Source organism: Syngnathus floridae, chromosome 12, assembly GCF_059516105.1.
Source record: "Syngnathus floridae isolate MCC-2025c chromosome 12, RoL_Sflo_1.0, whole genome shotgun sequence".
Lineage (NCBI taxonomy): Eukaryota > Metazoa > Chordata > Actinopteri > Syngnathiformes > Syngnathidae > Syngnathus > Syngnathus floridae.
The window spans coordinates 7,425,696-7,439,225 of NC_142424.1; the positions used below are offsets into that span (position 1 = coordinate 7,425,696).

The following is a 13,530-nucleotide window of genomic DNA, read 5'->3' on the forward strand; positions in this document are numbered from 1 at the left end:
TCCTCACCTCTTTACAAGACTGGATAGCGATGTATTCTGCAAAGATCTTCTTTGCTTTGGAAGCCATCTTGGACTGCGACTTAATCTTCTTGTACTCCTCACACGCCAGCCAAAATTCCAGATTTTCCTCGCTGAACTCAGTACGTAAGAACGCTCTGAAAGCTGCCAGACCATCTGAAGGAGAGCAGTGAGAGAAAGGGAAAGAGCAACGATTATGATGAGGTGGAAGATAAACAAATGGAGGGTTGACTTGGATGCCATGACAACGGCTCCTTGGACTTGAAGAGCCCAAAAATAGATCTACTGGTTTGAGTCATGTGGTTGGAATAATGACACCTCGAAGGAAACAAAGAAAGCAATCTTCCAAACTACAGCCCTAATCTTTGAATGGTATTATTATCTGCACTCAAAGTGAAACCTCAAAACCTGCACAGAATTCCACGTTCTTAGGAAATAGTGACACATTTTCTACCCTCAAAAGGTGAGGCACTAAAATTGTTGTAATTTGTTTTTGTCGACGGAATCCCGAAAGTTAAAAGCTGCACACCTTTTACTGGGTCTTGAAAATTGGCACTAGTCATTCTTGATTTTGGATATTTTATTAAATAAAACATCTAAAGTAAGAACCTCAAAGCTGGAAAGTCTTCAACACGGGAACATTGGGCCTGATTCTTGAGTATTTGCACTAACCCCCTCTTCGACAAAAACAGGTTTTCATTGACCTTGTCCCCGGCAACTACCTCGTACAAAGACAGGGGTGTTCTACACCAACGAGACTGCAGCCTATACAGCTGGTGGACTTTTCAGCGCCGAGTTAATGATTTGAGGAAGACCGCATCTCCGAGAGAGAATGGCAGGAAGCCGAATCTGCCCACACCTCCCCGCCTGCACCTTTCCGTTCCCATGGCTCAAGCAGTGGTCTTGATAAGCACGATCCAAGGCAGGCCGGGGTCTTACCTCACTCCGCGGAAGACAGGAATTTACATGCGGAATGAGGAACAGATGTAGCGATGGATTTACGTCAGCTACTCTGCCTTGATGAATACTGAAAGAGGTGGTGGTCGGGGAATACTTCTAAGAGTCATCTCGGGTTTCTCTGCGGTGCAACCGGGATTAACTTGCTGGCCAAAGACTATGTTTCATGTGTTTGTGTTGATGATGCATGCTTCAAATTTGCCCCAAAGAGTGCCCTCTTTGTCCTCTCACTGTACCCAACCACATGCATGAAGAGTTCAAGAGAAATGAATTAAAGTCACTCACATTTGTGTGCCAGCAGCTTGTCAAGCGAGTCCCCCCACTTGAGTGCATCCTCCGGGGTGGGCCTGCAGATAAAAGCAGAGCGGTTCTTGAGTAACCCCATCTCTGCCAGATTCCTCATGGTGTGACCCATTCGCCAGAAACTCTGTGCCACACGATTGAGCCAAAAAGCTGCTTCCTCCCTTCCCAGTAACTTGAGTCCGTGTCTTAATGCTCTCACTTGCTGGTTTCTGGATTGTGAGTAGTGAGAGCAACGAGAACCATGAGTCTGTCAGTTTGACTCCGCCAAGGGGAGGCTTTTATAATCCCGATGAATGGAAGTCGGGGAGGCGGGATAGGAGGGGCTTCCAATAGCCAATGGGGCAATGTTTTGGTAAAGCGGTCTCCTCCCTCGAGAGAATCTGTCTGCAACCTCCACTACAGGGACACTGCCTTTCATGCTCTCTTCACTGCATAAGGACGCATGTACAGTACTGCAGTTTATCTTTCAACAGACAATCTGTCTCTGTAATGATGAAAAAAATTTCTATTTGTGTTGGCAACATATTGCTTTAACTTAAATGTTCCTGCTAAATTAATGGCTTTATAAAATTGACTGAAATTTTGGAACATTTACAACAGATATGCAAACAATCCAAATGTACCTGGTTTGAGACTTTTCAACAGTCGATTGATGATAATGTGTCATTATTCAAGAAAATGAATGTTATGATTTTGGAAAATGACCCTGTTAGATTGACAGATCAAGATTAAGTAAATGAATGTGCCTAATAAGCAACAACACAAAGTGAGTCAAAATTTGGAATAAGGCGCAAAGCTATTAAATTACTTTTTAAAATTGAAATTAACATTAACATATTTCATAATGTTTTCTTTTGTCTTTTTTAATTTAATTTACCTAATTTGTACATTCATTTTATTGTCAGTTACAGTCAGGTTATTAAGACTGTGACCGAGAGGGTCCTAGATTCGATTATTGTAGTCTGTTTACTCCATACACGCTATAAATACAGTCAATGGAATCTTAATCATCTCACGAGAGGATTGCAAGTTGGCAATTGAACGTGAACCACCACCCTAACCTCAACTCTGTCCCAAAAGTCCTTACAGAAGAAGCAGAATTATGTGAATACTTAAGTCAAATTTTGTATCATGTGTGTAACAATGAGTTATATTAAATAATGCCAAATAATGGCACAAAGCAGGAAGTGCCTCCCACTCAGCTCCACACACATTTGCCTTTCCGAGACGGCCGTCAAGTCATTGAGAGTCAATTCTAGACCCGGAAAGGTGGCTCACACGCCCACACATGGTCAGGAAGTGGCCACTTACTTGACTGACTTCATGGTTTTGTCCAACTTTCCGGCTGGGTTGCTTCCCGGAGATTCGTTCCTCCGCCGCAGGAAAGCCAAGCGGTTCTTCATGTCTTTGGCCCTGTTTGGAGAAGAGAAAAAGAATCAGAAGAGTCCCCAAAACATGAGTCTGAGTACCAATCCAGTGTCCAGCGTCGTAATTCCAGTCCATGCAAAATATAAGCTACGTAGAGCAAGAAAAGATGAAGGAAATAAAGACAGGCGTACATATTAAGTCTTCAGGCAGTTGCGCAGGAATGATAAGACAGGATATTCCGAAAAGGCGTGTTGTCACTTGCTGTTAGTTTCTCATGTCAGTCATATATCTAACAAAAAAACCTTCTCTCCTGTAGATGTGCCCCTGACAGGTTCCTCGGCAGGGACTGAGCCAAAGTGACGGAGGAGGAGGAGGGAGACTCAATCCTCACTCCTCTGGTTTGATCACGCCATTCTTCTGTGTGCCCAGAGGGGATGCTGAAAGGGAGCTGACCTACAGGGCCAAAGCCTCGGCGACCCCCCAAATTCATCCGATGCAACTCACAAATTCTCCTGACTGCCCACCATGACTGCTTCAACTTTTCCCTACTCTTTTACGCATATACAGAGAGAGCGAGAGAGAGAGAGAGCCGGGCTCATCACAAGGTATAATTCTCCCAGAGGCCGCCGCCGGAAATGTGCACATTCTCCTAATCCCACGGTGCATGTCCTGGCTTTTCCCGACCTGAAGCACATGCGCTGTAATTGGGATGTAACCTCACTCAACACCCATTTCCTGAGTCCCTGCTTTTGATTTCCACTGTGAGTTGGCAGGCCTGCTAATGGCGCGACGTGGACGCCAACTGTCCTTCTACCAGCGACCGACCTGAACCCCGATTAATCCCCCAAGGGGTAAGAGGGGTGGGGATGGGAGACAAAATTAAAGAACCAGATTCTCACAAAACTGTTTGGAATTCAGAAATTCACATCCATGCAGTTTTTTAAGATTTCACAAACAGACATCAACAAAACAATCAATGTTCATAGAGAGATGTAGACATACAAATCTTAAAAAATATGAAATCGTTTTAAGCAAATTCTAATCTTGGCCATAAATATAAAATAATTAAATGAAAACATCAATATGGCAGAAACTGGGTGTGCCATAACTTTCGATTTAATTCTGAGGCAAAAACAACTGAAGCTTCAACCTTCCCGGGAAAACAATTCACAATCAATTCCCTCTCCTACTGTATTCCTCCTAATCCAAAGAAATACCCCAATGTCGATGCAGTGGCACACACGAGCGCACTGCGATGACTCATCGTCTGATTAAAAAGACTCTCATGGTGCTGCATGAATCAGCCTTAAAGCAGATGTGAAATGCAGGCTTGGGCTTTTTCTCTCTTGTGGAAACAACGGGGCACTCTGATGTGAACAATTCACACTTGTCGTCAGCCTGAGGCATAAACCCCGATAATAAAACCTCTTGCTGTTAAACAAACTCATAATACACGAGCAGGTCTATTTTGGGGGGTGGGGGGTATGCTGAAATTCTCTCTCACTCCATCTTGCCTTGAAAATATTGTTCTGACCCAACTAAAGTGGATTTCGTCGCTGGTGAGAACAGGCGGTTCAGAAAATTGATGGATGGATTATTAGGAGAAGCTGCTTAAAGGTAGTAAGGATGTGAGGATGATGTCATGATTTTTGTGCGAAGCGAGCATGCTTTTGTTCTGCCATCATGTGGCTGTCAACAGATATTGCACAATTTGATTTTAATTCCCCATCACTATCTCGGGCAAATCGGCGCCTCACAGGCCTAGCAGTAAAGTCTGCATTTTTTATTGACTACCCCTTTTTATACCGAATCCAATATTGCTATTTGATGGACGAGTTCACACAGTTGTGGCGTCTTTGGGAATTCAGATAATTATAAGTGTGGCTAGTCAATGCTAGCCTCTGGAATGGCGATGACTGCTTTCAATACCAAAGGGGCATGGTCTAAAATTGTTAAACAGATATGTACCTCAGTCGGATTTGTATGTGTGTGTGTGTGTTAGAGAAGGGATTGAGTTAAGTATAACTATGATCATGTGTTTGACCTTGTGATGTTCTTGGATTGTTCTGGATGCCACAAAAGTCTGAATCTCCACTCGATGGGATGATTAATTCAACTCTAAGAATTACAATTTTTGCAGGGCTAAACTAAAAAGGTGTCAATGATATAAAACCTATTTTAAACTGAATAGATTTGTCAAATTAACATTTTCCTAATAGTTCTGTTGAAATACAGTGATGAGAAAAAAAGTTCTGGAGCTAAAGAAACTTTTCAGGGCATACTTGCAATCATTCCTGTATTACAAAGACTGGAACAAGCAATGACGCATGTGATAATTAAAACTCAAATCAACACAGCTATTGAGCGCTTGTCTACTCTCAATACACTAATGGCCGTTCCCTAAGTTCTCATTTTATCAGGACGCCATTGCATTAAAGCGTTTGAGTTTTTCGTCATCTTTCCGGCTGAGTTTCCTAAAATAGCCGCATTGTCGTCTGATTTCAAACAACACCCCTGCAATTAGCTTAATCTGCTTTACAGCTGGAACATGACCTGTTTGCGATGATCACATTAGCACATCCTGACATTTCAACCCCCGCCGGCCTCCCTGATCGTATTTTCCAAACGTCCATTCATGTCGTGACACTGGACCGCCGGGTTTAGGGTCTGAGCGGGCTTCCACAATTATCTGATGGCTGGGGTCCGCTGTATTCCCTACTTGCTTGACTCACATTCGTTGCGCTAATGGCAGCGTGAAAAGTAGGCTGCACTCTCTGGGAGAGAGCATGCTGTCGATGATGCAGTAGGTCTTCAATGACAAATGTCGCAGTGCTTTTGTTTACGTGACACTGACTTGAACTAAAACCTTAAAACTTTCCATCCTTTTGCCTATTTGTTTATATGACAACAGCACATTTCAAAGCGGAATTTTTTACAAAACCACATATCTGTATAAATGCTAAGAAACAATGGATGTGGTTAGTTAAGGCATTTACTACAACAATGATGGCCTGACATTTTTCTTATGTTTTTATAGTAACTTATACACATCACTTAAAATTAGCTTGCAAGAAAATCTTTGGATTTCTCATGACCTCAAGATCTCACGAGGTAAGAAACAAGATTAAGTATGTTTTGTTTTTTTACCTCATATGTTTTGGCTATACTGATTCCAAAAGGACCGTTAAGAGATGAGAAGAAAAATCTTAAAAAGTCATGCAAACTGAGCTCACATTGAAGCACTGATCAAAACAATAAATGGTAAATGAACTGCACGTATTTAGCTCTTCATGTCCGCCGTATGGGGTCCAAAGGACTTTACGCCTCACATTCACCCACACATTCATACACCAATGAGAAGCTGCGGCCATGCAAGGCACTACCAGGTCCACTGTGAGCAAATTAAGGTTCAGCAACTTGCTCAAGGTTGGCAGGGTCGAGGATCGAATCTACGTTATGGTTGGAAGACAACCACTCAACCACTGAGCCTCAATTCTTTCAATTCTATGACATGACCGTAGAATAGTATTTAAATGATCTCTTGGCAAATCATTCCTCTCTGGCCCCATCTTATGCTTCTAATGTCATTTGACTTTGATTTTTAATTAGTATTTCCTCACTTATCATGACTTAAACTAAGCAATCAGAGACTGTAGGGATGCACTGGGGGTCTCGCTATGAAGACTATTATAGTTTGTTGGCCAATTATTTAAGTCCAGTTAGCAACTAAATTTAAATTGAAGGATTTGAAAATCTCTTTACTTCATTTCAAGGGATATGAAGATGTCTAATGCGCAGGTGCAACCTTGGGCACTAAACTAACTATTAAGTAACTATTTCCACCGGAACGTGAGCTAAGTTTATCGCTTCTTGTATGTTTTGATGGATTGTACATTCCAAAGAATACTACATCAAACCGGTAATTTTTGGCAATACTCCATCATGAACAAGCAATGTTGGCCGCCTTGCACAGCACCAACTACTGGCCTGAAATGTGTATTGCAGCATCTAGCAAAACACTTTCCGAAAACGCCAAAGCCAAAACTTTCCAGTTATTACTAGGTCGTTGTCATGTAAACATAGTCTTTATTTACAGAAGGCAAACGCGACACCGTACTCAAATCATGTTTGGGCCAGTGTGGTGGGTCAGTGACACTTTAATGATCGTTGTTTGTCCTTTTCTTTGCAGACTCCTGCCAAAAGTAGCCAAGGGGCACAGCGGAGAATGTAATGGAGGCATGGAAATCTAATCACGGCAGAAAGAAGGTCACTGCAATATTCCTAGAAGAACGGTGAAAAGGGGAATTGTCCTTAATTGTATCCCAAAATATCCCAACGCAGCCACGTGCTGCGCGACTTTCCCTCGATTGACACCCAAAAGGACAAGCTCTATTTTCTGAGTCTCCTCAACACACACATACTCACTCAGACCATGTGCATGTTCTATTCTTAAAATCCAGGTTGCTATGATGATATTAATAAAAAAAAAAAGGTCTCTAGTTAGAAGTCAAAGTGGCTTCCTATATAAAATAGCTGGGAAGGCCTCACTGGGGAATTCTACCTCTCCCTTGCTGAGACGGTCAAATGAGATCCACGGTGAGGTCACATAGCTTCTTGTCAATCTTCAAATTCCTGCAGGATGCTAAAAAATGCACACAAACATCCTTATTCTTACCTTTCCAGGTACTTCTCAGAGAAATCGGTCAATCGTGTGAAACATGGCTCAGATTTGTTTGGCTTGACAGCATGTAAGTCTTAAGGGTGCAGGTTTATTTTGCAATCACATTCCTCTCACCCCCTGAAGGCGCCGGTGGGAGTCTTTATAGCGCCTGAAGTCAGAAAGAGGCGGAGCCTAACACCACCCATTGACCTCTGTGTGTTTAGAGTGGATAGATTCCTTCCACTAAGACTGTATGTATAACATATACTGACAATGTATTTTGGGGGGTAAACTAATCACTGCGACTTTCAAAGTCTCTTCAGCAAGTGCTAAACAAGGATGCACATTGCTTTCCACTTAAAAGTGATTTACTTGAAAGATGCCTGATGGGAGATTTGATCATCACGTTCTCTTGATTATTACTGAACAGATTAATATGAACAGATTATTATAATAACGTCTATGATGTGTCTTTTTCAAACTACCCTAAGGATCAAGATTAAATACACTTTTCAATCTCGTTTCTTTGGCAACTCCTACAAACGTTCAGTTTATTCTCATACTTTGTTGTTAGTTGTGAGAAAATGGAGCGTGTTTGGTTCGCTTTGCTTAAGGGAGAACAACACCTGGCCTGAGTCAACACAAAAGAAGGGGGAGAGTGGTCTGGGGTTAGGTTTTGGCAGACATACTGGGGATGGTTTCAGGAAAACAGCTGCACTCCGATGCCCCCAAAAATGAAACGGTTTAAGAAAACAATGAGGGGAATAAGTACAGGAAATGAGGCAGAGGAAGTTGGTCAGACGGGCCTTTACAAACATTACCATATTCCTATAAAAGAATCGTCTCAAATTACAATATGAATAATGAAAACAAAACCAAACAGCCTCTTTCCATTCAATTTTGGGGAAGGGAAGCACAGGTGCTGAGCATTTTTAGGGAAATTCCGTTTCACGTCACGATTACCCCGTCTGTTGCTTCACCTAATACTGTTGACCATACATAAGGATTTGCAAGTTAAATTATTGAACAGGTTTAACATTAAATTGTCTTCCAAGAGGTTTGGGAGGAAAAGAAATCATCAAAGCACAATCAATACCACAGGATAATCACACGGAACAATCTTATGAGGCATCCAATAATCAGGCTTTTGCAAACTTTGAACAGCAGCAAGGAAAAATGGAGTGGACTTGGAATATGTCTCTTGTTTAAAGTCAGCTGGGGTAGACTTCAGCTCAAGATTCGAATAAGTCTAAGCAGCATAGAAAACGGAAGACAGGTATGGTCCAATTCCATTTTTAGCAGATAAAAACAGTACATAAAATAAAGTTGTCATGAATGGTGATGATGTACATGCTGAAATAAATCAAATATTTAAATGAATAAATTGTCTGGTTGAATTTTGCAGGCGTTCTGGGAGGTGGTTACTACAAATTAGTCGACTAACATTTTGAGTTCAAATTGTACAGACAAACAAAATGTGCTTCATGTACTTCTCTGTTACCGGCGATGATGACATTATCAAGATCAATGCTGCGTATCTCTTCATTAGCAAATGCGAGGCACGTGATAGATCAGCAAAGGCTGTTAAATAGGAACACAAGGAGGACAACAAAGACAACCATCAAGAAACCAACTGTATCTTTCTCCTTTATCTTAAAATACTCTGGATTAAGGAAAGATCAAAGTCCTTCAGAATAGAAGGCTTTACGTTGGAACTAATGGATGACAGCTCCCCACGGAGAGTCTAGGTTATTATCACCATCACTATGTAATGTAGCGTCACATGTAATTGGCATCTCAAAGACGTAGATGAAAAAGACACGTGCCTCAGTACCCATCCACTTCCTGCTTCTATTTCTGAACACGTTGCATACTGCGGACATCTTGAGAATTTCATTTCCTCTAGGCTTTGAGTTTATAAGATATGTTTATTTATAGCCGCAACATATAGTGCTTGTACTCAAATTTTTATTGCGTACGTCAAGCCTGGCTTTGTAGAAAATGGCTGATGGAGACAAGCAAACCACTGTCCGAGTATGAGACGTAATTTATGATGTAATTAAAAACATGGGACACTTGCACTCCGTGACACACACAAATTCTCAAAATGATATTAACAAGCATGTCAAAACAGCAGAAGAAACCGGCCCACTTGTACGTGGAATTTGTTTACAGATTCACAAAACCAGAATCCTGTTTTCAATGAGACAAAAGAAATTGGGCTGTGACTTTAAAGCACAAGTTTTAGTGCTTAGAGGACAAATCTAATTTTTAAAAACAAGGGATATGCTAGATCAATCGTAAGTGAGGTGCCAAATGTATCAAGCGATTGATTTTTTTTAAATTACGTATAAACACATATAATAATTTGACCAGTAATTATTTATTTTACAAAAATATTTGAATGTATTATTTACAATAAATCAATTGGCTATTTAATGAGCTGAGTGAATGAAAGGGTGGGGTCAGTCCCCACACAGTGACAGTATGAATTAAAAATGTCTCTGCTGTCTCCATATGTGCCCTGTGACTGATTGGCGACCAATCCTGAGAGTAGTCATGCTGTCATCTCTGCGTTCCATTCAAATAACAAAATGCATTAAGTACAACCCGCAAAAAAGAACAAGTTCCACATCTTGAAGGTGATGACGGTGGTGTGGGTGGGAGTTGTGCAATCTTAATCACTTAATCTTCCTAAGCAAACACAGCTTGTGGACAAGAAGGAAAGAGCATGGCGCTACAAAGCTGCCACTCTGAGCAGATTTTATTGTCCTGCTCGAGTGTAAAAGTGCCTTGGTCTTGATGAAGTGGAGTGTGAAAAGGCTCATTCAACAGCTGATGAATCACTGAGGCGTCAACACACACATACGCACACACACACACATGCACACGAACACAGTTTCACAGACTGTTGAAAATGTGAGACACACATATGGACGACACACAGTCCTCACACATCATTTACCACTTAATTAAGTCCATGATGAGGAACCTTTATGACCCTTGTCCTTAAACATGCTTCTCTTCCTTCATTTTATGCAAAAGTCAAAATACGTTTATCTGAAGAATGACCAAATTTGCCAATATGGAGCCATCTGAGTGAGATGTTTATTTTAGAAATTAATATGAGAACACATACTATCCCACAGAGCTGGAAATAAAAGTGGAAAAACTGTTATGTGCATGCCAGGCCATTAGTTGGCGATGTCACTTTGTCAAGATCGCAGCGACAGGTTTCACTACATGTTGATCATGCACAGAAACTGTGAAATGAAATGAAGCTGATACAGATCTGAATAAAGGAATACATAGATATAAATAGTTGATTGGTAGTATCTAGATTCACATATCTGACGAATGTCACTCAGTGTCCATTAATAATTGTTGACAACCATTTCAAGGTGCTGATCCTGACATTGCCCTTTAAAGACAAATGAAGGTATTTGCACAAATTTATCAAGGTCTTGGACAAAATCCAGCTTTTGTGGGGGGGGTCAGAGCTATAACATACTTGCAAAGTGAAACTGAATAAAAGAACATCAAAAGCATACATGCAACAACAAGAAACGACAGGATTACTTACAGGTTCTTGGACTTTTTCTTCTTGGTGCCGTCGGGGCCGACCTCGCAGCTGCAGGAGGATCCGGTGCTGAGCTGGGGGGAGAGGAAGGAGAGCACACACTGCATCATCCGAGAACCTCCGCACAGGAAGAATGAGGGCCCCGGTAAAGACAGCCTCGGTGCGCTCGGACCAATAACACGTTGTTGAGATCAATGATCATTCCATCTATATGATCCCCGAGTGAATATCCCACAGTTGGAAAAATGTCTACTCTTGGTATGGTCAGCGCGTTGCAGCTGGTGTTTGCAAACAGTGCAAGTCCAGACTGGGCCGATCTGTGTGTGAGAGTGGGCTGTTGATTCTGCTGCACCCCTCCCCTCCTGCTCCTGAGGTTTGAAGTGTTGTGCCAAGACCCAAGCAACATCCCCCCAACAGCAGCCCCACGCCATCCCTCCTGGTTTCACGTTACACTTCACACCGAGCCTGCATTTCGATTGGTTTGGAAGGGAAAGGGAAGTTGCTTCAGGGTGTGGAAGGGGTCACCCACCGCTAATCTGATGGTCTGAAACTGCCCCATTGTATGTGAGCATGGGGTGGGCCGGACATAATGAGCCATTGTATTACAGGAAGCTGAATGTGAGCCCCTGGCCACAGCTGGTGGACAACATCATGTGTATTATTGTGTACCTCGCTTGCCATGTTTCGGGAATCTCCCCTCTGTATGTTTTCCCCAATAATAATATCAGAAGTGGACCCCCTGCATGCTCATATTGAGTCGCTTGAGTTCAGTGGAAGACGACAGGACTGAAACTCGGTTTATGTTACAATACTGTAAATTCAAAGACTTTGACTGATGGGTGGTAGAATGGTTCACAAAGCAGATTTTCTCATCTCGTTTCATTAGTTTCATATGTTACAATATTGTAAATTCAAAGAATTTGACTTATGGGTGGTAGAATGGTTCACAAAGCAGATTTTCTCATCTCGTGCCAGTGTCAGGAAGGTTTGGAGGATTCCCTTCTAAACATATGACCACACATTCCTCACGGCTGTAGCTTGACTCCATGCTGACAACTGCTGTTTTTCTTCATTAGCAGGGAAGCTACTAACTTTTTACGGCCGCCTTTTAAGTCTATGAGCCCAGTGAAGGCCCCGCCGGACAAAAAACTTTTCAAACATCCAAACGAGTTAAGATTACATTTGTGCTGTTTTTGTTTAAGGCCCCTGTTATCAAATATTGACATCTTCTAAAACACCACTGACAAAGAAGCCAATGCCCAAAACATTGAAGGTTTGCCCCCCTGTTATTAATTTAAAATATTACGTTGTAAAGACTTTATTCGGTAAGTACTGTAACTAGTGGACACGACAGACTGTCGGAGCAAATGGAGGAGGGAGTGTTGACTGAAGCGTTAAAAACATTTTCAGACTCCAGTCACAGTTGAGTGTAAGAATGGATGTGGAAGGAGACGTCTAAAAATAAGGGCAAGGATTGACACAGCATATTTTTAGTTTGCTACAATTGACTCTGAAATGCATTTCCAACAATTGGTTAAAATAAAGCGAATCAAATTGATCCTATTAATCACAAATTTATTCAAACATACATTCCAGTCAATATAAATGTGCTTTCAAACCATGTAAATGGAGCTTTTGTTGCCTCAGTGAGCTGCAGCAATATTCGTCATTCTTCACAGAGAAAAAAAGCTATAAGCCTGTGAGTATTGTTATATTGTCTATCTACCTGTGTTGTTCCCCCATTTGTGTTCACATATCTATTACAGGTTTTATAACATTGTCATGTGATATGTGGCATTGACATTATTTGCTACACAATCTGTGTTGTTTCCAATTACATGTAAGCATTAGGGTAATTTTAAATTTGTGTGATTTTTTTACATACATTTTGTTTACTTTGGCAGTAAATATCAAATAAAAGCGCATTTAAAGCTCGTTTTGCTTTAATTTTTCTTTATTTTAGTTTGATTTTACAATCTTTTGGAATCAGTGTAACATTTCTGTGGCGTCAACTTGTTTTTCTGATCCTTCAGCCTGACACAGTTTTACAGCATTTCATGTGCGTCCCCCAAGATAAGAAATAGCTAAATCACTTTATGAACTAGACAGCTTCGAATATGATATCAGAGAAACAAGGAACGGGGATCCGAACAGGGGGGGGGTTGCAGTCAAGTCAGGTCAGCGCGTGTTCCACTGCCTGCGTGTGAAGACCCAAGGCTTTTTTGACACCGCACCGCTATGTTCCAGCTGGACGGGATCCAACGTGGATAAAAGCACACAGGATTCTGTTAGTGGTGATGTCCTCATTCTCGTGCTCTCATATCTAAATGCACACAATAATGTGTGTTATTATGTTGCCGCATTACATCATGAGATGAGCTCATCTCAGGTTTACCTGACTGACCTCCACCAGGGAAGTACTACTTTTCATCACTGTCGGATGACAACCAGAAATGTCTATTACGAAAGTATGGGGTCATAGGTAATGATGCAAATACGAAATCAAATAGTCATCATTTTAAACCTTATTGTTTATTTAGTAGCTGAAAGAACTTTTGTGTCAAAGCTAAAATCTAAGCAAACGTTTGTGGTATATTTATGGTTTAAGCCACAGGTGTCAAACTCAAGGCCCGGGGGCCAGATA

The 13,530-nt window shown here is 41.5% G+C and overlaps 1 protein-coding gene across 5 annotated transcripts in view; it reads right to left on the reverse strand.

Moving 5' to 3' along the window:
* The window catches only part of rgs3a (regulator of G protein signaling 3a), an 84,874-nt gene that overhangs the window by 1,806 nt on the left and 69,538 nt on the right, over positions 1-13,530 (reverse strand). For 4 of the 5 annotated variants that reach the window (XM_088391332.1, XM_088391333.1, XM_088391337.1 and 1 more), the window contains 4 exons: positions 10,890-10,960; positions 2,590-2,691; positions 1,261-1,322; positions 8-174 (listed from right to left, as the gene is read on the reverse strand). In XM_088391332.1, coding sequence (XP_088247458.1) covers positions 8-174; positions 1,261-1,322; positions 2,590-2,691; positions 10,890-10,960 — 402 coding nt within the window. Of the gene's footprint in view, positions 1-7; positions 175-1,260; positions 1,323-2,589; positions 2,692-10,889; positions 10,961-12,444; positions 13,210-13,530 lie in introns of those variants that run through there. The other variant, XM_088391336.1, reaches the window with a different exon arrangement.